General features: G+C 53.3%; 1 protein-coding gene across 1 annotated transcript in view; it reads left to right on the top strand.

Moving 5' to 3' along the window:
- The window catches only part of shank2b (SH3 and multiple ankyrin repeat domains 2b), a 1,049,335-nt gene that overhangs the window by 135,293 nt on the left and 889,331 nt on the right, over window positions 1–24,711 (top strand). Inside the window, exon 9 of the mRNA XM_038808421.1 lies at window positions 13,451–13,528. Coding sequence (XP_038664349.1) covers window positions 13,451–13,528 — 78 coding nt within the window. The remainder of the gene's footprint in view (window positions 1–13,450; window positions 13,529–24,711) is intronic.

The raw sequence follows: 24,711 nt of genomic DNA, 5'->3' as shown, positions 1-24,711 counted from the left end.
AAAACAAAGTTGCAGAAAGCTGCAACACAAAGTTACTTAGGGACTTGTACACAAAAGACAGAAAGCAAGCACATAGGGGCAGCAGGGAATCAGGAAGGGTTAATGACTTCTCTGAATTCTCCCTCAGTGTACCCGAACAGGCGCCGGAATGTGGCGACTGGGGAGTTTTCACGGGAACTTCATTGCAGTGTTAATGTAAACCTACTTGTGACAATAATAAAGATTATTATTCTTATGGTCCTCGGATCATAATCCTTCGTCACCTCATTGTAACAATTCACCCGAACAGCCTACCTCTCTCCACCTGCTGCCTCATATTTTTCAATGCGATTACTTGAAGCAGTAATAGTGTTTAAAGAAGTAACTTCTCTTCCACAAAATGCTGGAAATACTCAACAGGTTTGGCAGCCCCTGTGGGGAGAGAGAAAGAAATGGAGGTCAGTAACCCTCCCTCAGGGAGCAGTTCTTTGCTTCTCCTGTTTAAAAACATGTCATATGATGAATGGATTCCAATACATATTGAGTCCTGATTTCAGACAATTCATTGCCAATGTGTAATATTATAATTTAAACGCAAGCACACGCGGAGCTGGACTCTGCAGCTCAAACTTCACAGTGAAGGATGGGAGATGGTGAATGAGATTGTTGGTCAGAGATTGAATTGGTTTTTACGTTCTACAAGTAAAGGGGTAGTGAACTAGAAAATAAATCCCAGTTGCTAATTTATTTCAGTTTCCGACTTTAACAGTCAGTTAACCCGTGAGAAGGAATGAAAAAGAACAGATATCTGATGAACCACAACTCTGGCGATGTAGATTCAGGCAGTTCCTTCAACAATCAGACAGTGAGGCTGTGACTTGTTCTCGGATTAATCAGTTTGTTACGATCCGTTAAAGATGCAGCCCAACCTTTCAATTGGACAGGCAAAGTAATCCTTCTCACAGAAATGGTTCTTTAGTTGTTTAAAAGCAAAACAGTGCCGATGTTGGAGGTTTGAAATAAAAACAGAAAGGATTGGACAAGCTCAGCAGGTCTGACAGCAGCACTGCAGGGACAAACAGAGTTAACATTCTGAGTCCAGTATGACTTCTTCAGAACTGAGGAAAGGTATTAATGTAATGGGTTTGTTTGCTGTTGAGAAAGGTGGGGGGAGGTCAGGTGAAACAGAAAAGGTCAGGGAAGTGTTAGAGGGTGGGGGAGATTATACCAAAAATTGGTCGATGAATGTAACTAATTGTTATCTTTTATATTTGTTGCAGTGATGTTATTAAAAGATGCATTTAAAAGGCAGTATATCTTTTAAAGCTATGATTCTGGGCTGGTTTAGTACTGGGGCTGGTTTAGCAACTGGGGCTGGTTTAGCACACTGGGCTAAATCACTGGCTTTTAAAGCACACCAAGGCAGGCCAGCAGCACAGTTTAATTCCCATACCAGCCTCCCCAAACAGGCGCCAGAATGTGGCGACTAGGGGCCTTTCTCAGTAACTTCATTTCAAGCCTACTTGCGACAATAAGCGATTTGCATGTGCTTCAGTAAGGTGTTTGATAAGGTTTCCCATGGCAGGTTGAAGTGAAGTCGTATGGGGTTCAAGGTGTACTAGCTAGATGGATAAAGAACTGGCTGGGCAAACAGGAGACAGAGAGTAGTGGTGGAAGGGAGTGTCTCAAAATAGAGAAGGGTGACTAGTGGTGTTCCACAGGGATCCGTGCTCGGACCACTGTTGTTTGTGATCTACATAAATGACCTGGAGGAAGGTATAGGTGGTCTGGTTAGCAAGTTTGCAGATGATACTAAGATTGGTGGAGTTGCAGATAGCGAGGAGGACTGTCAGAGAATACAACAAAATATAGATAGATTGGAGAGTTGGGCAGAGAAATGGCAGATGGAGTTCAATCCAGGCAAATGTGAGGTGATGCATTTTGGAAGATCAAATTCAAGAGCGGACTATATGGTCAATGGAAGAGTCCTGGGGAAAATTGATGTACAGAGAGATCTGGAAGTTCAGGTCCATTGTACCCTGAAGGTGGCAATGCAGGTTGATAGAGTGGTCAAGAAGGCATACAGGGCACCAGACAAGGATGCCCACTGTCCCCGCTGCTGTTCGCACTAGCAATCGAACCGCTAGCAATCGCGCTCAGGGCAGCAAAAAATTGGAGGGGGATCCGAAGGGGAGGCAGAGAGCACAGAGTCTCACTCTATGCAGATGATCTGCTCCTCTACATCTCGGACCCACAAAGCAGCATGGACGGAATCATCACGCTCCTGAAAGAGTTTGGAGCCTTCTCGGGCTACAAACTCAACATGAGCAAAAGTGAGATCTTCCCAGTACACCCGCAGGGGGGGGGGGGGGGGGGGGGGGGGGCAGCACTAAAGGGGCTGCCGTTCAAACAAGCCCGACATAAATTCCGCTACCTGGGGATCCAAATAGCCCATGACTGGAAAGGGATCCACAAATGGAACCTCACCAGCCTGGCGGAGGAAGTAAAAAAGGACCTGCAAAGATGGAACACACTCCCACTCTCCCTCGCGGGGAGAGTCCAGACGATCAAAATGAACGTACTGCCCAGGTTCCTCTTCCTGTTTAGATCCATTCCGATCTACATCCCCAAGGCCTTTTTCAAAGTGCTGGACAAACTTATCATGGCGTTCGTATGGGGGGGGGGTAAAAATGCTAGGATCCCAAAGAAGGTCCTACAAAAAACAAAATCCAGGGGGGGGCTAGCTCTCCCGAATCTACAATTCTACCACTGGGCGGCAACAGTCGAGCGAGTAAGGGGATGGATCCAGGAGCCAGAAGCCGAGTGGGTGCGTGCGGAGGAGGCCTCCTGCATGGGGACCTCCCTCCGGGCCCTCGCCACGGCAGCACTCCCATCCCCACCCAAAAAACACTCCAGCAGCCCAGTGGTGACAGCCACCCTCCAATCCTGGAACCAACTGCGGCAGCAATTTGGCCTGAACAAAATGTCGGACAAGGCTCCCATCTGCAACAACCATAGGTTCACACCAGTACTGACTGATGCCACCTTCAAAAGGTGGAGGCAGGACGGGGGGACACTGACAGTCAGGGACCTATACACGGACGACAGGATCGCAACACTGGACGAACTGACAGAGGAATTTCAGCTAGCTGGGGGGAACGAGCTACGGTACCTCCAGCTCAAAAACTTCCTACGAAAGGAGACAAGGACGTACCCACAACCGCCACGACAGACACTACTGGAAGACCTACTGAACGCAAGTATCCTAGAGAAAGGGAACTGTAGCGACATGTATGACCGACTGGTAGATAGGGACGACACCGTACTGGACGCAACAAGAAGGAAATGGGAGGACGACCTGGGGATGGAGATAGGGTGGGGACTCTGGAGCGAAGCACTGCATAGGGTCAACTCCACCTCCATGTGCGCAAGGCTCAGCCTGACGCAACTAAAAGTGGTACATAGAGCCCACTTAACGAGAAACCGTACGAGTAGGTTCTTCCCGGAGGTGGAGGACAGATGTGAACGGTGCCAAAGAGGCCCGGCCAACCACGCCCACATGTTCTGGTCTTGCCCCAGACTTGAGGAGTACTGGACAGCCTTCTTCGAGGCTATATCCAAAGTGGTGGGGGTGAGGGTGGAGCCATGCCCGATAGTGGCGGTCTTCGGGGTTTCAGACCAGCCAGATCTATTCTTGGGAAGGAGGGTGGACGCCCTTGCCTTTGCCTCCCTGATCACCCGCCGTAGAATCCTGTTTGGCTGGCGGTCAGCAGCACCGCCCAGAGCTGCGGACTGGCTTTCCGACCTCTTGGATTCTCTCCAAATGGAGAAAATCAAATTCGCCATCCGAGGGTCGGACGACGGCTTCCACAGAATGTGGGAGCCATTCATGCAACTGTTCCGGGACCTGTTTGTGACCAACGAACAAGAGGAAGAATAGTCGGGTGGCCAAGAATCGGGGGAAAATGGATGGGAATCGGGGGAAGGTAGCCGGGGGGGAGGGGGGGGGGGGGGGGGTTACGGGTTCGTTATGGGGGTTTGATGGCTAGCTAAGGCCCAAAACCAAACTGTAAATAAATGCCTATAAACATGTGCCTCGGCCATATTGGGGAATGTAAAATATGTATGCCGGCTAAAGGGTGGAGGCCACAGTTATTATTACGAAGATGCTTACCTGTAAATATATATGTTAATTTTTGCGTGTTCTTTTTTTTCTCTCTCTAACAATTTGTAATTTGTTCAATATAAAACATGAAAACTGAATAAAAACATTTATAAAAAAAAAAAGAAGGCATACAGCATGCTTGTCTTCATCGGACGGGATATTGAGTACAAGAGTCGACAGGTCATGTTACAGTTGTATAGGACTTTGGTTAGGCCACATTTGGAATACTGCGTGCAGTTCTGGTCGCCACATTACCAGAAGGATGTGGATGCCTTGGAGAGGGTGCAGAGGAGGTTCACCAGGATGTTGCCTGGTATGGAGGGTGCTAGCTATGAAGAAAGGTTGAGCAGATTAGGATTGTTTTCGTTGGAAAGACGGAGGTTGAGGGGGGACCTGATTGAGGTATACAAAATTATGAGAGGTATGATCAGGGTGGATAGCAACAAGCTTTTTCCAAGAGTGGGGGTGTCAGTTACAAGGGGTCACGATTTCAAGGTGAGAGGGGGAAAGTTTAAGGGAGATGTGCGTGGAAAGTTTTTTACGCAAAGGGTGGTGGGTGCCTGGAATGCTTTACCAGCGGAGGTGGTAGAGGCGGGCACGATAGCATCATTTAAGAGGTATCTAGACAGGTATATGAATGGGCGGCAACAGAGGGAAGTAGAACTTGGAAAATAGGAGACAGGTTTAGATAAAGGGTCTGGACCGGCGCAGGCTGGGAGGGCCGAAGGGCCTGTTCCTGTGCTATAATTTTCTTTGTTCTTTGTTCATTTCATTTAATTGATTCAGGTGTCATAAAAATGAGGTAATCCTTGATTTTACACGGGTTCTGCTGTTAGATGTGAGAAGCATTTATTTGTTCACAGATAGCTGGCTAATGGAATATTGTTTTGGTTTGGAGGTCCCTGAAGTATAGATAATTTATGGAGGACATTGTATTTGATCCCAGCTAAACAGATCATGAGGCATCTTGTGGATGGAGACAGAATAATGCCTTATGCTTTGGGTACAGATGATGTAATTAAGGGGAGGAACCAGGTCTGTCTGTAGCTTCAGTTTGCCAAAGGATTTTAGTCTGACAAGAAGTGTCTTCAGTTTGCTCCTGAAAGATTCACATCAAGGAATCTTCACATTGAAAGGCAAGAAAAACCTAATTGTTAACTATTTCTAAGTGGTATTTGTACTGTGTTGGTTTGCTTGATTGGAATATTTAGTGGAAAATGTAGGAAGCAAGTTCGAGTTACTCCTTTGATTTAAGAACTGTTAACTGTGAATATATTTCTTTGTTGTAATGTGGTTAATTCTGGATTTAAATTAAAGTTTGTTTGAACATAAAGATACCTATGGGTCAGTGTTATCAATCCTGTGGGGCATTAATCTTTCCTCACAGTTTTACAAATTGCAAATAGTTAGGTTCTCGATGGGATTCTAACAGATTTCATAGATTGAAAGTCAAAGGGAATGGTGATGGTCGGAGTAACAAAATAAAATATAGGTCCAGATTAAGTATTAATAACAGAATAAAGGCCAACACAGTCTGGATGTGAAGACAAGAGGCAGGATTCTCCCCTAACCGGCAGGGTGGGCTGTACCAGCGCTGACGAGTGGCGTGATCCCCTCCAGCGTCAGGCCGCCCAGAAGGTGCAGAATCTTCCGCACCTTCAGGGGCTAGGCCGGCGCGAAGGGCCTCTGCCGGCCGGTGCAAGTTGGCACATGCGTGGGAGCGCCAACGTGTTTTGGCATCATCCCAGCGCATGCGCAGGGAGGTTCTGCTCTGCGCCGGCCATGGCGGACCATTACACCGGCTGGCGCGGAGGGAAAGAGTTCCCCCCACGGCACAGGCCCGCCCGTGGATCGGTGGGCCCCGATTGTGGGCCAGGCCACTGTGTGCTACCCACCCCCCGGGCCAGATCCCCCCCCCCCCCCAGGCCAGATCCCCCCGCCCCTCCCTCTCCCCTCCCCCCCCCCCCCCCCCGAGGACTCCGCAGGCCGCACGCAGAGCCTGGTCCTGCCACTCCCCCTCTGATTCTCCAGCCTGGCGGGGGGAGGGGGGGGGGGGGTGTCGGAGGATCCTGCCCAAGATCCAGAATAACAGCTGGCAAAAAATAAATAAAAGTTTTTAGAAAGAATCAAAATGCTGAAGGGTTCATGGTCTGGAGATCACAGAATCACGGAATTGTTACGATGCAGAAGGAGGCCATTCGCCCCATTACGCCCACACTTGCCTATTTCCCGCACCCTTGCACATCATCTCGATTCAAATAATCACTAATGCCCTCTCAAATGCATCGATTGAACAAAATTATACCATAAAGATCCATCCAAGCTGTGGCCTCAATTTAAACATTTCACCCACATTGTCCTCTAACAATGGAGAACTGGAGTTTCAGTGTTTACACTTGAGTCCTGGAGTGGGAGCTGAACTCAAAATCATGTGATTCAGAGGCAAGAATGCCCCAACTGAAGCACAGCTGACAGGTTGTTGAGTTCAATGTTGAATCCAGGAGGCTGTGGAGAACGCAGATTCCTCCTCAGTGTCCACTACCTCCAGGATGTCAGATTCTTCAACTTCCATCTTGGAATGTGAGTCCTTGTCATCAGGGAGGGGGAACGCCTGGCGAGTGCCTGCCGCTAACTCTGTTTCTGCTTCCGATTTGCTGGGTTTTTCCAGTGTTTTCTCGTGTTGTTTATTGTATTGTACTGTTGTATTGCTACATGCCTGGGCTTGTCCGTGCTGGCTCCGAACCACTGTCGTATATAATATGTGTATTGTGGTAAACTGCCGCTGTATTATATGTAATGTGGTAAACCGCTGCCTGCTGGCTCCGCCTCCCCTCAGGCTCGGTATAAAGGTGTTGAGTCTCTTTCGCTGCCTCAGTTCGGGATCCGAGGCCAGGAGGCTTTCTGTTCAGTTTATTAAAAGCCTCAGTTATGTTCACCACTCGCCGTGTGTTCATTGATGGCATATCACCTTAATAAACAAAACTTCTAAGATGAATTCATTGCTCAAGCCTGATCGCCTGGAGCTGGACCCACAGGCAGGCAATGCCACTACAACATTCGAACACTGGCTAAGCTGCTTCGGAGTGAACCTCGGATCTTTCACCGAACACTTCACCGACCTCCAAAAGAAGCAGATCCTCCATGCACGGGTCAGCCCTCTTCTTCTCATCAGGGCCGTCCCCTCGGAGACGGAGGCGATAATGCTGCTGAAGGGACAATATGTGAAGTCCGTTAATGAGGTGTATGCGAGGCACCTCCTTGCCACAAGATGAAAACGCCCTGGGGAATCACTAGCAGAATTCTTGCGAGTACTCAGCTGGAACTGTGATTGCCTGGCAGTATCGGCTACACAACACGCCGAGCTGTTGATCAGGGACGCTTCTGTCGCAGGCATGGAATCGAACAACATCCGCCAGCGATTGCTGGAAGGGGGAACACTCAGCCTCCCAGAGACAGTCTCAAACTCACTGGAGGTGGCCTTCCAGAACATGGAGGCCGACACCTCCGACCGCGTGGCACCCTCGTGGACCTCGCGGGCGGCGCCATCATCCGACTCAAGTGCGGCGCGAGCCTGTGCCACACAGCAGCCCGCCAACGCCGGAAGCCCGAAGTGCTACTTTTGCGGCCAGGGTAAGCATCCCAGACAACGCTGCCCTGCACGGAACGCGACTCACAACGTGTGTGGGAGGAAGGGCCACTTTGCGAAAGCTTGCCAAGCCCGATCTCTCCTGAAAACTCTGTGGCCCAGCAGCACTGCCTGCTGCCTGTTGGGGCCGCACCCAGCTGCTGCGCCACCCGCCACGCGCGTCCCCTGGGGGCCGCCATCTTTGACGCCATCTTGCACTCCACCAGCCACACACGACCAATGGGGGCCGCCATCTTGGGAACACTCTGCAGCCTCCAGGGAGCCGTACTCACCCGGTCATACACTGGGCGCCGCTACCTCCGACTGGCCTACCCATCACCTTCCAAAGCTTTCCTCCATCACACTCGACCAGCCTCGGCCTCATCACCTCACAGAGTCTACGATGACCGTCTGGATCAATGGGCACGAGACGGCCTGCCTTTACAATTCCGGGAGTACAGACAGCTTCATTCACCCAGATACGGTAAGGCGCTGCTCCCTCCCCATCCTACCTGCGACCCAGAAACTCTCCCTGGCTTCCGGATCACATTCAATAGCAATCTGGGGGTACTGTGTCGCAACCCTTACTGTACAAGGCGTAGAGTACACTCACTTTAAACTCTACGTCCTTCCCCATCTCTGCGCTGCCCTATTACGGGGCGCAACTTCCAGCGCCATCTCCAGAGCCTTACTTTAAAGTTCGGTGGATTCCTACCCCCCCTCACCGTCTGCAGCCTCGCGACCCTTAAGGTCGCTCCACCCTCGCTCTTCGCTAACCTGACCCCGGACTGTAAGCCCGTCGCTACCTGGAGCAGACGGTACAGTGCCCAGGACAGGGCCTTCATCAGGTCGGAGGTCCAGCAACTCCTCGAGAGGGGATCATTGAGGTCAGTACCAGCCCCTGGGGAGCCCAAGTAGTGGCCGTCAAGACTGGGGAGAGGCATCGGATGGTCAGCGACTAGAGCCAGACCATCAACCGGTACACGCAGCTCGTAGCTTACCCCCTCCCCCGCATATCTGACATGGTCAACCAGATTGCGCAGTATCAAAGAACAAAGAAAAGTACAGCACAGGAACAGACCCTTCGGCCCTCCAAGCCCGTGCCGACCATGCTGTCCGTCTAAACTAAAATCTTCTACACTTCCGGGGTCCGTATCCCTCTATTCCCATCCTATTCATGTATTTGTCAAGATGCCCCTTAAATATCACTATCGTCCCTGCTTCCACCACCTCCTCCGGCAGCGAGTTCCAGGCACCCACTACCCTCTGTGTAAAAAACTTGCTTCGTACATCTCCTCTAAACCTTGCCCCTCGCACCTTAAACCTATGCCCCCTAGTAATTGACTCCTCTACCCTGGGAAAAAGCCTCTGACTATCCACTCTGTCTATGCCCCTCATAATTTTGTAAACTTCTATCAGGTCTCCCCTCAACCTCCGTCGTTCCAGTGAGAACAAACCAAGTTTATTCAACCGCTCCTCATAGCTAATGCCCTCCATACCAGGCAACATCCTGGTAAATCTCCTCTGCACCCTCTCTAAAGCCTCCACATCCTTCTGGTACTGTTGCGACCAGAATTGAACACTATACTCCAAGTGTGGCCTAACTCAGGTTCTATACAGCTGCAACATGACTTGCCAATTCTTATACTCAATGCCCCGGCCAATGAAGGCATGCCATATGCCTTCTTGACTACCTTCTCCACCTATGTTGCCCCTTTCAGTGACCTGTGGACCTGTACACCTAGATCTCTCTGACTTTCAATACTCTTTAGGGTTCTACCATTCACTGTATATTCCCCACCTGCATTGGACCTTCCAAAATGCATTACCTCACAATTATCCGGATTAAACTCCATCTGCCATCTCTCCGCCCAAGTCTCCAAACGATCGAAATCCTGCTGTATTCTCTGACAGTCCTCATCGCTATCCGCAATTCCACCTACCTTTGTGTTGTCTGCAAACTTACTAATCAGACCAGTTACATTTTCCTCCAAATCATTTATATCTACTACGATCAGCAAAGGTCCCAGCACTGATCCCTGCGGAACACCACTAGTCACAGTCCTCCAATCAGAAAAGCACCCTTCCATTGCGACTCTGCCTTATATGACCTAGCCAGTTCTGTATCCATCTTGCCAGCTCACCCCTGATCCCATGTGACTTCACCTTTTGTACCAGTCTGCCATGAGGGACCGTGTCAAAGGCTTTACTGAAGTCCATATGGACAACATCCACTGCCCTACCTGCATCAATCATCTTTGTGACCTCTTCGAAAAACTCTATCAAGTTAGTGAGACACGACCTCCCCTTCACAAAGCCGTGCTGCCTCTCACTGATACGTCCATTTTCTTCCAAATGGTAGCAGATCCTGTCTCGAAGAATTCTCTCCAGTAATTTCCCTATCACTGACGTAAGGCTCACCGGCCTGTAGTTCCCTGGATTATCCTTGCTACCCTTCTTAAACAAAGGAACAACATTGGCTATTCTCCAGTCCTCTGGGACATCACCTGAAGACAGCGAGGATCCAAAGATTTCTGTCAAGGCCTCAGCAATATCCTCTCTAGCCTCCTTCAGTATTCTGGGGTAGATCCCATCCGGCCCTGGGGACTTCTCCACCTTAATATTTTTCAAGACGCCCAATACTTCTTCTTTTTGGATCTCAATGTGACCCAGGCTCTCCACACACCCTTCTCCAGACTCAACATCCACCAATTCCTTCTCTTTGGTGAATACTGATGCAAAGTATTCATTTAGTACCTCGCCCATTTCCTCTGCCAGTCCTGAATTCCTTTCAACTGACATTTGAAAGCCTCCCACATGTCAGATGTTGATTTACCCTCAAACATCCTCCCCCAATCTAGGTTCTTCAGTTCCCTACTAATATTGTTATAATTAGCCTTCCCCCAATTTAGCACATTCTCCCAAGGACCACTCTTATCCTTGTCCACCAGCACTTTAAAACTTACTGAATTGTGGTCACTGTTCCCGAAATGCTCCCGACTGAAATTACTACCACCTGGCCGGGCTCATTCCCCAATACCAGGTCTAGTACAGCCCCTTCCTCAGTTGGATTATCTACATATTGTTTTGAGAAGCCCGCCTGGATGCTCCTCACAAACTGTCTAAGCCTCTAAGTGAGTCCCAGTCAATATTGGGGATGTTGAAGTCTCCCATCACAACAACCCTGTTGTTTTTACTTTTTTCCAAAATCTGTCTACCTATCTGCTCCTCTATCTCCCGCTGGCTGTTGGGAGGCCTGTAGTAAACCCCCAACATTGTGACTGCACCCTTCTTATTCCTGATCTCCACCCATATAGCCTCGCTGCCCTCTGAGGTGTCCTCCCGCAGTACAGCTGTGATATTCTCCCTAACCAGTAGCGCAACTCCTCCACCCCTTTTTACATCACCCTCTATCCCGCCTGAAACATCTAAATCCTGGAACATTTAGCTGCCAATCCTGTCCTTCCCTCAACCAGGTCTCTGTAATGGCAACAACACATCATAGTTCCAAGTACTAATCCAAGCTCTAAGTTTATCTGCCTTACCTGTTATACTTCTTGCATTAAAACATATGCACTTCAGGCCACCAGTCCCGCTGTTTTCAGCAACATCTCCCTGTCTGCTCTGCCTCAGAGCCATACTGGCCCTATTCCCTAATTATCCCTCAATGCTCCGGTACCCACCCCCCTGCCATACCTGTTTAAACCCTCCCGTGTGACACTAGCAAACCTGGCGGCCAGGATATTTATGCCTCTCCAGTTTAGATGCAACCCATCCTCCTTATACAGGTCACACCTACCCCGGTAGAGCTCCCAGTGGTCCAGATAATGGAAACCCTCCCTCCTACACCAACTGTTTAGCCACGTGTTTAGCTGCTCTATCTTCCTATTTCTAGCCTCACTGGTACAGGGAGTAATCCCGAGATAAAAACCCGAGAGGTCTTGTCTTTTAACTTTCTGCCTAGCTCCCTGAACTCTTGCTGCAGGACCTCATGACCCTTCCTGCCTATGTTGTTAGTACCAATATGTACAATGACCTCTGCCTGTCTGCCCTCCCCCTTCAGGATGCCCGCTACCCGTTCGGAGACATCCTGGACCCTGGCACCAGGGAGGCAACATACCATCCTGGAGTCTCTTTCATGTCCACAGAAGCGTCTATCTGTGCCCCTGACTATAGAGTCCCCTATGACTATTGCTCTTCTGCGCTTTGACCCTCCCTGCTGAACATCAGAGCCAGCCGTGGTGCCACTGCTCTGGCTGCTGCTGTTTTCCCCGATAGGCTATTCCCCCCCCGACAGTATCCAAAGGGGTATACCTGTTCGAGAGGGGGACAACCACAGGGGATTCCTGCACTGACTGCCTGCCCTTTCTGGTGGTCACCCATTTCTCTGCCTGGGTGGGCGACAGGGCACAGTCTCCTTCCGGGGTTTGGCACCTGCAGGTTCCCCAGCGACCATCACCCCCACCCCCGACCCTACACTGTCTCCCTCCACCAGTACCCGGCTACTTCAAGGTCTGGCACCCGCAGGCCCACCGGAGGCCATCACCACCACCCCCACCCCTACACCGTACCCCCCTCCACCGACCCAACTACTGGGTGAAGAAGAGGAAAACACGCTACCGGACGCACAGGTCTCGACACCGGTGCCCACACCGCAGCCGGGACTGAGGCCATCACGGCCTCCCCGTGATTATATGTAATGTGGTAAACCGCTGCCTGCTGGCTCCGCCTCCCCTCAGGCTCGGTATAAAGGTGTCGAGTCTCCGCCGCTGTCTCAGTTCGGGATCCGAGGCCAGGAGGCTTTCTGTTCAGTTTATTAAAGCTTCACCACTTGTGTGTTCATTGATGGCATATCAGTTTTACAATCCTTCGGTTATTTAATCCAGGGGTTTAAAGATTTGAATGGAGCTCGACAAAATGTCTCAATTGTACTCCCGACACTGGACCATCACTGGGCTAAATCGCTGGCTTTTAAAGCAGACCAAGCAGGCCAGCAGCATGGTTCGATTCCCGTACCAGCCTCCCCGGACAGGCGCCGGAATGTGGCGACTAGGGGCTTTTCACAGTACCTTCATTGAAGCCTACTCGTGACAATAAGCGATTTTCATTTCATTTTCACAGGAGAGAAATGAAATATCTTTCAAGATCACAAGTCAATTCTTCCAAACTAATTTGGTCACATGCTCATGACTAAACAAGCTTGGAAAGTTTTTTGTTGATTATGTACAAACACACAAAAATAATGTGCAGGACAAGCCCTGTTGTTTAAAGCAGTTGGACCAGAATATGTGGTAATGTCTTGTACATCACAGTATATACAATCCCCATCTGACGTCATCGTGGGCCGAAGGGCCTGTACTGCGCTGTAATATTCTATGTTCTATATACAATCCCCATCTGACGCCATCGTGGGAGCGGCGTAAAGGGACAGGTTAAAAAGTAATAGCAGGGCCAATTAGGGGCAAACAAAACTGTTCACTTCCTTGCAAACTTTCTGAGGTAGCTGACACTCATGCAGGAGATCACATCGACTCTGATTTATGGTATAGGATGCCTGAATTTAAACAGATGTGCCTTGCCAATTAATTATCTGGGACTGTGGAGAATGAAAACTCAGAATAAAGGACTGCAGCTGAAACCACACTGTCACAGCTTGTCAGTAACGTGTTGTCTTTCTACAGGATAGCTGTGCCCGAGTGCTGCTCTTCCGTGGAGCCCATAAAGAAGTAAAGAACTACAACAGCCAGACTCCGTTTCAAGTAAGCAAATCTTTTTCTCCACCTTGCATTGTTCCAGCCGAGGTGCCTCACTAAGTGAAGCACAGTCACGGGTCAACTGCTCTACGGGGGGGGGGGGGGGGGGTAATTATGATGAGGTGGGGAGGAGAGAGGGAGTGGGCATGTGCTGTTTTGGGTGAAGTGTGCAGCAGATGGATCATTGGGGTAGTGAGAAAGTGTAATGATCAAAGAGCCAGTTATAAAGTAGACCCGCATGTATGCAGTGAATTCATTGATCAGTTGTTTGATGAAAGTGCCTGAAGATCAATGCAGAGCAAGGGAACTGCTCTGTTTACCAAATTCCTTTCTTTTCGAAAAGAAACATTGAAATTTTTTTTAAAAGGAGTTACTGGAGGTGCAGGTTTCTGAAGAGAATTTAACACTTGGACTGTGTGACATATCGTGAATATCTCTCTGGGGACGTGGATCTGTAATCAACATCCAACCACACCAGAATCAGGATAAAAGCAAATTACTGCGGATGCTGGAATCTGAAACGAAAGGGAAAATGCTGGAAAATCTCAGCAAGTCTGGCAGCATCTGTAGGGAGAGAAAAGAGCTAATGTTTCGAGTCCGATGACTCTTTGTCAAAGCTAACAAACAGAGAGAGTGGGAAATATTTATACTGTGGAGTGAGAATGAAAGATGGGAGATGACTCGAAACGTTAGCTCTTTTCTCTCCCTACAGATGCTGCCAGACCTGCTGAGATTTTCCAGCATTGTCTCTTTCACACCAGAATCAGACCGGGTTGTAGTTTCACTTTAGTTCTCTGGTGTCATTCCAAACTGACACTTCACTGCAGCCCTGTGAGAATTCTGCAGGAACTGAGGTGTTGCCCTCTTCATGAGGCACTGATCACTGCATCAACTATACTGAAAAGAACAGAGATACCAATGTCCAGGTCAATATTTGCCTTTTCAAGGTACTTAGAAATCCCCGAGGTAATGGACGGGATTCTCCCATTCCACACCCTTTGGGAGAATCGCCGTTCGCGCCTGATTTTCATGTGACCCCGGTCCGACACCGTTCCCCCATTCTCCCAACCGGCGAGAACAGCGTCATCGAGGTCGGCTCCGCGCAGCCCGAAGAATCGCCCGAGATGCTCAGAATGGCGATTCTCCGGGCCCCCCGCTATTCAGTGGCCCGGATGGCGCGGTTCACGCCTGCAAAATATATTTGTCAGCCAGTGGTGCTGACTGACGGTGTGGAGCGAGGAGGTGAGCGGCCGCCGTTCTCAGAGGCAGCACGTTGTGGCATCCACGGCCGGTGCTGGCGGGCGGGGGAGGTTTGGGGAAGGGTGCCGCCATGCTCGGGTGGCGGGGGGGTGGGGTGTGTGCGGAGAAAGGGGGTGGGGGGACATTGCAGCCATGTTCAGGGAAGGAGGAGAAGGAGGGGGGGTGGAGGAATGGCAGGGGGTGAAGGGTGCAGCCATGTTCTGGGCGGGGACGAAGGAGGGGAGGAGAGGGAGGGGGTAAGGAGGGGGGAAAGGGGGTAAGGAGGGGGAAAGGGGGAAAGGAGGGGGTAAGGAGGGGGGAAAGGGGGTAAGGAGGGGGAAAGGGGGTAAGGAGGGGGAAAGGGGGTAAGGAGGGGGAAAGGGGGTAAGGAGGGGGTAAGGAGGGGGGAAAGGGGGTAAGGAGGGGGAAAGGGGGTAAGGAGGGGGAAAGGGGGTAAGGAGGGGGAAAGGGGGTAAGGAGGGGGAAAGGTGCAGCCATGTTCGGTGGGGTGGGGGGGGGGTTCGGGGAAGGGGGCCTCCATGTTCCGGGAAGGGGGGTGTGGAGGGTTTTCCGCGGGAGTGACATGCCAGCCGGTCTGCCATGGTAGGGCGGTGGCAAAGCCACGCCTGCAAGTTGAGGTCATGATGATGGGCCAAGGCCACTGGCACTGCCATCCCGCGCGGCCACACGCCTTAACTGTGGGTGCGCTCAGCCCCCCCCCCCCCCCCCCACCCCCCACAGGAGCTGCAATGCCCAGCCCCCGTGAGGGCATGGCCAGCCCACGGTGACGCAATGAAGAGGGACGGGGTAAGCTGGGCGGTGGGTGGAGACTGTGGGCAGGGGTCAGATTGCCGGCAGTGAGACCAGGCAACCGGGGAACACATGTACCCCATGGCACCTGGCTGTCGAGGTATCAAAGCGCCATTGTTAAACATGTTGTATCCCCCCCCCCCACTCCGCTGGCACCAGCCAGCGATATTTGCCACCGTGGCGGGAGCTGCTGCCCTGCAGGTGGCCCTTCGGCAGCGTTGACGCAGGCGGCTCAGAGGGACTGGCTTCAGTGGCCCCCTTGCCACCCGCTCAGGCTGCAGAGGGCCCAGTGCCACCCGCTCAAGCTGCAGAGGGCCCCGTGCCACCCGCTCAGGCTGCAGAGGGCCCCGTGCCACCCGCTCAGGCTGCAGAGGGCACCGTGCCACCCGCTCAGGCTGCAGGGGGCCCCCTTGCCACCCGCTCAGGCTGCAGAGGGCCCCATGCCACCCGCTCAGGCTGCAGAGGGCCCCTTGCCACCCGCTCAGGCTGCAGAGGGCCCAGTGCCACCCGCTCAGGCTGCAGAGGGCCCCGTGCCACCCGCTCAGGCTGCAGGGGGCCCCGTGCCACCCGCTCAGGCTGCAGAGGGCACCGTGCCACCCGCTCAGGCTGCAGGGGGCCCCCTTGCCACCCGCTCAGGCTGCAGAGGGCCCCATGCCACCCGCTCAGGCTGCAGAGGGCCCCTTGCCACCCGCTCAGGCTGCAGGGGGCCCCCTTGCCACCCGCTCAGGCTGCAGAGGGCCCCGTGCCACCCGCTCAGGCTGCAGAGGGCCCCGTGCCACCCGCTCAGGCTGCAGAGGGCCCCGTGCCACCCGCTCAGGCTGCAGAGGGCCCCGTGCCACCCGCTCAGGCTGCAGAGGGCCCCGTGCCACCCGCTCAGGCTGCAGAGGGCCCCGTGCCACCCGCTCAGACTGCAGGCCTGCCCGCCCGACAGGTGCAGGAGGCGGCGTGTGCACCCAGTACCCCGGCAGTGTGCGTGATGCCTTTATACTGGCACAACCGTACATCCCCTCCATGTTTGAGGGACCCCCCCACCCCGGCTGAGGGGCTGGTTGCCGGGCGACAGGGGTTACCCGTTGCGGTCGTGGCTGATGGCGCCTATACGGAGGCCACAGACCAATGCAGAAACCCGCTGCAATGTGGCCCATTCAGCAACCAGGGGTGTGGTCGAGAGATGCTTTGGCCTCGCTTCAGATGCCTGGACCACTCTGGAGGGCCCCTCCAGTACCATTCAGAGAGGGTCGGCCGCACAGTTGTTGTCTGCTGCGTGTTGCACAGCATAGCCCAGCAGAGGGCGATGTCCTGGAGGAGGAGGCACAGGGGGAGCCCAATGAGGGCGACGCATCTGCACATGGAGGGGGGGGGGGTCACAGATACGACATGGAGGCCGGGAGGCTGCACGATGCCACCGGCTTGGCGAGCGAGCACGCGAGGCGTTGATCGCCGCACGTTTCACCAACTAGGGGGAGGACATCGCTGAGCAAGGCACTTGCACCACCGTTCCGCCCAAACGCACCCCCCCCCCCCCCACCTCCCGCACCATCCAACAACCCCAGCTCCCACACCACCACTTTCACAGCACCTTACAACCTTACACCTGCGGCACAACGGGAGGATCTCACACAGTTGCTTTTGTAAGCGGGTGTGATCAGTGCCATGTTGAATGATGACAACCCGCTCTGCGATGAGCTGTGAGCTCCGGATCGTTCGACAATGCCTGACTCATGGCCACAGCTCCACCCTCCACCTGGGTGGTCTTTGTCTGTGTCACGGACACTCCATCACATGGCCATGTGGGGTAGCTGGCGTTGGTGTGCCAAGGACAACGGGGTGTTGGGGGGGGAGGGGGGGGGGGAGACACACACACCCGGCCTCACCGTTCTACCGAACTTCGACCCCAGCGCCACTCGGTCCCCTTCACGACCCCTCAGGCACCGGACATAGCACAGAGGCATCTAGGTTTGGTGTAACAGTGACTTTAATCGTGACATTCACATACAAGTGCCCTAGTCCCTATAACTAAGCTGCGCCCTGCACCACTGCCAACTTACTACATGCCTAACTTCTTTGCCTTACGGGCTCTACCACTACGCCTTGGTGTTTCCCCAGACGGTACAGCAGGAGTGGAGGCGGACTGCTGAGACTCCTGACTGCGACGTGGCTCCCTGTCAGCGCGCGTTTCCTGGGGCATCCCGGCTTGAATAGGCTAGGCTGCTCAGCGAACGTGCCGGATGGCATGGTGTCTGAAGTGTTGGGCACTGTGGACTTGTGAAGCAGACAGATGCCACCAACACTGAAGAAGGTTCAACACTATTTTATTAACTCTTATAAAATAATTGACATACTATAACTGAGGGTTGACACGATGCTAGTTTAACTAGAGACCTGTGCCTGTCCAAACCAGTTGAATCTCTCAGCACGTGGTGTGAGTCTGAAATGAAAAGAAAATTGCTTATTGTCACGAGTAGGCTTCAATGAAGTTACTGTGAAAAGCCCCTAGTCGCCACATTCCGGCGCCTGTTTGGGGAGGCTGGTACGGGAATTGAACTGCCTTGGTCTGCTTTAAAAGCCAGTGATTTAGCCCAGTGTGCAAAACCAGCCACTGGTACAGCCCAGTCATAGAACATAGAACATAGAACATTATAGCGCAGTTCAGGCCCTTCGGCCCTCGAAGTTGCGCCGACCTGTGAAACCCCTCTCAAGTCCCTCTACACTATTCCCTTATCATCCATATGCCTATCCAATGACCATTTGAATGCCCTTAGTGTTGGCGAGTCCACTACAGTTGCAGGCAGGGCATTCCACGCCCTTACTACTCTGAGTAAAGAACCTACCTCTGACATCTGTCCTATATCTATCTCCCCTCAATTTAAAGCTATGTCCCCTCGTGCTGGACATCACCATCCGAGGAAAAAGGCTCTCACTGTCCACCCTATCTAATCCTCTGATCATCTTGTATGCCTCAATTAAGTCACCTCTTAACCTCCTGCTCTCTAACGAAAACAGCCTCAAGTCCTTCAGCCTTTCCTCATAAGATCTTCCCTCCATACCAGGCAACATCCTTATAAATCTCCTCTGTACCCGTTCCAAAGCTTCCACATCCTTCCTATAATGCGGCGACCAGAACTGCACGCAATACTCCAAATGCGGCCGCACCAGAGCTTTGTACAGCTGCAACATGACCTCATGGCTCCGAAACTCAATTCCTCTACCAATAAAAGCTACCACGCTGTACACCTTCTTAACAACCCTATCAACCTGGGTGGCAACTTTCAGGGATCTATGGACATGGACACCGAGATCTCTCTGCTCGTCCAAACTACCAAGAATCTTACCATTATCCCAGTACTCTGTCTTCCTGTTATTCCTTCCAAAATGAATCACCTCACACTTTTCTGCATTAAACTCCATTTGCCACCTGTCAGCCCAGCTCTGCAGCTTATCTATGTCCCTCTGTAACTTGTAACATCCTTCCGCACTGTCCACAACTCCACCGACTATAGTGTCATCTGCAAATTTACTCACCCATCCTTCTACGCCCTCCTCCAGGTCATTTATAAAAATGACAAACAGCAGTGGCCCCAAAACAGATCAACTGGACACCAGTCAGAACATTTCCCATCAACCAACTCCCTTTGTCTTCTATCAGCTCGCCAATTTCTGATCCAAACTGCTAAATCACCCTGAATCCCATGCCTCTGTATTTTCTGCAGTAGCCTACCGTGGGGAACCTTATCAAACGCTTTACTGAAATCCATATACACCACATCAACTGCTTTACCCTCATCCACCTGTTTGGTCACCTTCTCGAAGAACTCAATAAGGTTTGTGAGGCACGACCTACCCTTCACAAAACCATGTTGACTATCTCTAATCAAATTATTCCTTTCCAGATGATTATACATCCTATCTCTTATAAACCTTTCCAAGACTTTTCCCACAACAGAAGTAAGGCTTACTGGTCTATAGATACCGGGGTTGTCTCTACTCCCTTCTTGAACAAGGGGACGACATTTGCTATCCTCCAGTCTTCTGGCACTATTCCTGTAGACAAAGATGACTTAAAGATCAAAGCCAAAGGCTCAGCAATCTCCTCCCTAGCTTCCCAGAGAATCCCAGGATAAATCCCATCCGGCCCAGGGGATTTATCTATTTTCACACTTTCCAGAAACGCTAACACCTCCTCCTTATGAACCTCAAGCCCTTCTAGTCTAGTAGCCTGTATCTCAGTATTCTCCTCAACAATTTTGTCTTTTGCCTGTGTGAATACAGACGAAAAACTCATTTAGCACCTCTCCTATCTCCTCGGACTCTACGCACAACTTCCCACTACTGTCCTTGACTGGCCCTACTCTTACCTTAGTCATTCTTTTATTCCTGACATATCTATAGAAAGCTTTAGAGTTATCCTTGATCCTACCTGCCAAAGACTACTCATGTCCTCGCTTGGCTCTTCTTAACTCTCTCTTTAGAGCCTTCCTAGCTAACTTGTAACTCTCAAGCGCCCTAACTAAACTATCACGTCTCATCTTTACATAAGCCCCCTTCTTCCTCTTGACAAGTGTTTCAATTGCTTTAGTAACCCATAGTTCCCTCGCTCGACCACTTCCTCCCTGCCTAACAGGTACATACTTATCAAGGACATGCAGTAGCTGTTCCTTGAACATGCTCCACATTTCCATTGTGCCCATCCCCTGCAGTTTTCCTCCCCAGCCGATGCATCCTAAGTTTTGCCTCATCGCAGTCTGAACTATGCTTGATGAGCTCTTGTGCTTCTGAGAGGCAGCACCCAGAATGAGCGGGAACCGTGATGCCCTCTGCCTTTATAGTGCATGTGTTCTAACTGGTGATTGGCTGCGGTGTTTGTACATGTTGATTGGTCCCTGTGTGTGTCCATCAGTGTGTGTCTGCACCATGATATACTGGTGTATATTATGACATTCCCCCCTTTTAAAAAAATTGGCTGTGAACGTGTGACAATTAATAGTGAGGGTGTGTGAATAATGTTCCTAACTACATGTGAGGTGCGAAGACATATGTACAGATCTATATACAGGAAAATGAAGCTATATACAAGGGAAGGTGCCTGGTGTAGATGATTAGTATGCAGAAAATTGAAGAAGAACAGTGCTATATACAAACCAATAGAAAACCATTTAACAAGGAAGGAAACATCTCAGAGAGTCCATCAATTTGCAAAGTTCATAAATTCAGTCTCTGAGGTGGGCGACAGACTCTGGTTGACCAACTCAAGGGTGGGTCAATAGCCGCCAGGTCATAGCTGGGTGGGCTGCAGCACAGTCAGGGGGAGGCAGAGTGACCAGAAGCTCTGCACAGTCCATGGCAGGGTCAGCAGGGGGAGCTGGGTGGGCTGCAGCACAGTCAGGGGGAGGCAGAGTGGCCGGAAGCTCTGCACAGTCCATGGCAGGGTCAGCAGGGGGAGGCAGAGTGACCGGAGGCTCTGCACAGTCCATGGCAGGGTCAGCAGGGGGAGGCAGAGTGAGCGGAGGCTCTGCACAGTCCATGGCAGGGTCAGCAGGGGGAGGCAGAGTGACCGGAGGCTCTGCACAGTCCATGGCAGGGTCAGCAGGGGGAGGCAGAGTGAGCGGAGGCTCTGCACAGTCCATGGCAGGGTCAGCAGGGGGAGGCAGAGTGAGCGGAAGCTCCGCACAGCCCATGGCAGGGTCAGCAGGGGGAGGCAGAGTGACCGGAAGCTCCGCACAGCCCATGGCAGGGTCAGCAGGGGGAGGCAGAGTGACCGGAAGCTCCGCACAGCCCATGGCAGGGTCAGCAGGGGGAGGCAGAGTGAGCGGAGGCTCTGCACAGTCCATGGCAGGGTCAGCAGGGGGAGGCAGAGTGACCGGAAGCTCCGCACAGCCCATGGCAGGGTCAGCAGGGGGAGGCAGAGTGACCGGAAGCTCCGCACAGCCCATGGCAGGGTCAGCAGGGGGAGGCAGAGTGACCGGAAGCTCCGCACAGCCCATGGCAGGGTCAGCAGGGGGAGGCAGAGTGAGCGGAGGCTCTGCACAGTCCATGGCAGGGTCAGCAGGGGGAGGCAGAGTGACAGGAGGCTCTGCACAGTCCATGGCAGGGTCAGCAGGGGGAGGCAGAGTGACAGGAGGCTCTGCACAGTCCATGGCAGGGTCAGCAGGGGGAGGCAGAGTGACCGGAAGCTCCGCACAGTCCATGTCAGGGTCAGCAGAGGGGCTGGGTGGGCTGCAGCACAGTCAGGGGTAGGCAGAGTGACCGGAAGCTCTGCACAGTCCATGGCAGGGTCAGCAGAGGAGCCACCAGGATGATATCGTGGCGATTGTGGAACAAGGCAAAGGGTTCGCCGATTGCGGCACCGAATGGATCCATCCGGTAACCGGACCAGGAAGGAGCGAGGGGCCACCTGCCTAAGGGCAACAGCCGGTGCAGACCAGCCACCATCCGGGAGATGAATGTGAACCTTGTCATTCGGCTGGATGTCGGGGAGATCAGCAGCACGTGAGTCGTGAGTGTGTCGCCTTTTGCTGCGTCTGAGACGTCTGCACCCTGTGAACCACGGGGACATGATCAGGATTCAGGGTGTGAATCGACACCGTCGTCCTCAGGGTGCGGTTCATCAGCAACTGTGCGGGCGACAGCCCAGTGGGGGGCAGGGCGGAGCGATAGGCCAACAGAGCGAGATAGAAGTCAGAGCCGGCATCGGCAGCTTTGCAGAGCAGCCTCTTGACTATGTGAACCCCCTTTTCTGCTTTGCCATTGGACTGAGGGTACAGGGGGCTGGATGTGACGTGTGCAAAGTTGTACGGCTGGGCGAAGCTGGCCCATTCCTGGCTGGTGAAGCAGGGGCCATTGTCCGGTATCACTGTGAGCGGGATGCCATGCCGAGCGAAGCTGGCCCATTCCCGGCTGGTGAAGCAGGGGCCATTGTCCGACATCACTGTGAGCGGGATGCCATGCCGAGCGAAGCTGGCCCATTCCCGGCTGGTGAAGCAGGGGCCATTGTCCGACATCACTGTGAGCGGGATGCCATGCCGGCCGAAGCTGGTCCATTCCTGGCTGGTGAAGCAGGGGCCATTGTCCGACATCACTGTGAGCGGGATGCCATGCCGGGCAAACGTCTCTTTGCCCGAATGACAGCAGAAGAAGTGAGGTCGTGCAACCTGATGACCTCCGGGTAGTTAGAGAAGTAATCAATGATTAACACCAAGTCCCTACCCAATGCGTGGAACAGGTCAATGCCCACCTTGGTCCAGGGTGATGTGACCAACTCATGGGGCATCAGGGTCTCCCGTGAGCTTGGGCGGGTTGAAAACGCTGGCAGGTGGGGCAGTTGACTAATGCATTGGCAATGTCGTTGTTGATTCCCGGCCAATAGACAAGTGGGAGGCTGCGAACTGAACTTGAGCATCGACCTGGCAAACGAACCCTTTGTGATCAGATAGAGTGGGAACCGACCTGGAGAGGACGTCGGCAACGACAAGGTCTTTGCCAGGGGTATAAACGAGTTGGAACTCATACCTCCGGAGCTTGAGCAGGATGCGCTGGAGGCGAGGCGTCATATCATTCAAGTCCTTTTGTATTATGTTGACGAGTGGACGATGGTCGGTCTCGACAGTAAACTGGGGAAGTCCATAAACATAGTGGTGGAACTTCACCACACCGGTCAGCAGGCCGAGGCATTCCTTCTCTATTTGTGCGTAGCGCTGTTCCGTGAGGGTCATTGCCCGTGACGCATACGCAACGGGGGCCCATGATGAGGCCGCATCACGCTGCAGAAGCACGGCTACGGGGGCCCATGACGAGGCTGCATCACGCAGCAGAAGCACGGCTACGGGGGCCCATGACGAGGCCGCATCACGCAGCAGAAGCACAGCTACGGGGGCCCATGACGAGGCCGCATCACGCTGCAGAAGCACGGCTACGGGGGCCCATGACGAGGCTGCATCACGCTGCAGAAGCACGGCTACGGGGGCCCATGACGCGGCCTCATCACGCTGCAGAAGCACGGCTACGGGGGCCCATGACGAGGCCTCATCACGCTGCAGAAGCACGGCTACGGGGGCCCATGACGAGGCTCACGCTGCAGTAGCACGGCTACGGGGGCCCATGACGAGGCCTCATCACGCTGCAGAAGCACGGCTACGGGGGCCCATGACGAGGCTCACGCTGCAGAAGCACGGCTACGGGGGCCCATGACGGGGCCTCATCACGCTGCAGAAGCACGGCTACGGGGACACATGACGAGGCCGCATCACGCTGAGAAGCACGGCTACGGGGGCCCATGACGAGGCTGCATCACGCTGCAGAAGCACGGCTACGGGGGCCCATGACGAGGCCGCATCACGCTGCAGAAGCAAGCCTACGGGGGCCCATGACGGGGCTCACGCTGCAGAAGCACGGCTACGGGGGCCCATGACGGGGCCTCATCACGCTGCAGAAGCACGGCTACGGGGGCCCATGACGAGGCAGCATCACGCTGCAGAAGCACGGCTACGGGGGCCCATGACGAGGCTGCATCACGCTGCAGAAGCACGGCTACGGGGGCCCATGACGAGGCTGCATCACGCTGCAGAAGCACGGCTACGGGGGCCCATGACGGGGCCTCATCACGCTGCAGAAGCACGGCTACGGGGGCCCATGACGAGGCTCACGCTGCAGAAGCACGGCGACGGGGGCCCATGACGAGGCTCACGCTGCAGAAGCACGCCTACGGGGGCCCATGACGAGGCCTCATCACGCTGCAGAAGCACGGCTACGGGGGTCCATGACGAGGCTCACGCTGCAGAAGCACGGCTACGGGGGCCCATGACGGGGCCGCATCACGCTGCAGAAGCACGGCTACGGGGGCCCATGACGGGGCCGCATCACGCTGCAGAAGCACGGCTACGGGGGCCCATGACGAGGCCTCATCACGCTGCAGAAGCACGGCTACGGGGGCCCATGACGAGGCTGCATCACGCTGCAGAAGCACGGCTACGGGGGCCCATGACGAGGCCGCATCACACAGCAGAAGCACGGCTACGGGGGCCCATGACGAGGCCTCATCACGCTGCAGAAGCACGGCTACGGGGGCCCATGACGAGGCTGCATCACGCTGCAGAAGCACGGCTACGGGGGCCCATGACGAGGCTGCATCACGCTGCAGAAGCACG

The sequence above is a fragment of the Scyliorhinus canicula genome, chromosome 9, assembly GCF_902713615.1.
Source record: "Scyliorhinus canicula chromosome 9, sScyCan1.1, whole genome shotgun sequence".
NCBI lineage: Eukaryota > Metazoa > Chordata > Chondrichthyes > Carcharhiniformes > Scyliorhinidae > Scyliorhinus > Scyliorhinus canicula.
The sequence above is the reverse complement of the archived record's forward strand: the minus strand, read 5'-3'. Positions and strand labels throughout refer to the sequence as shown.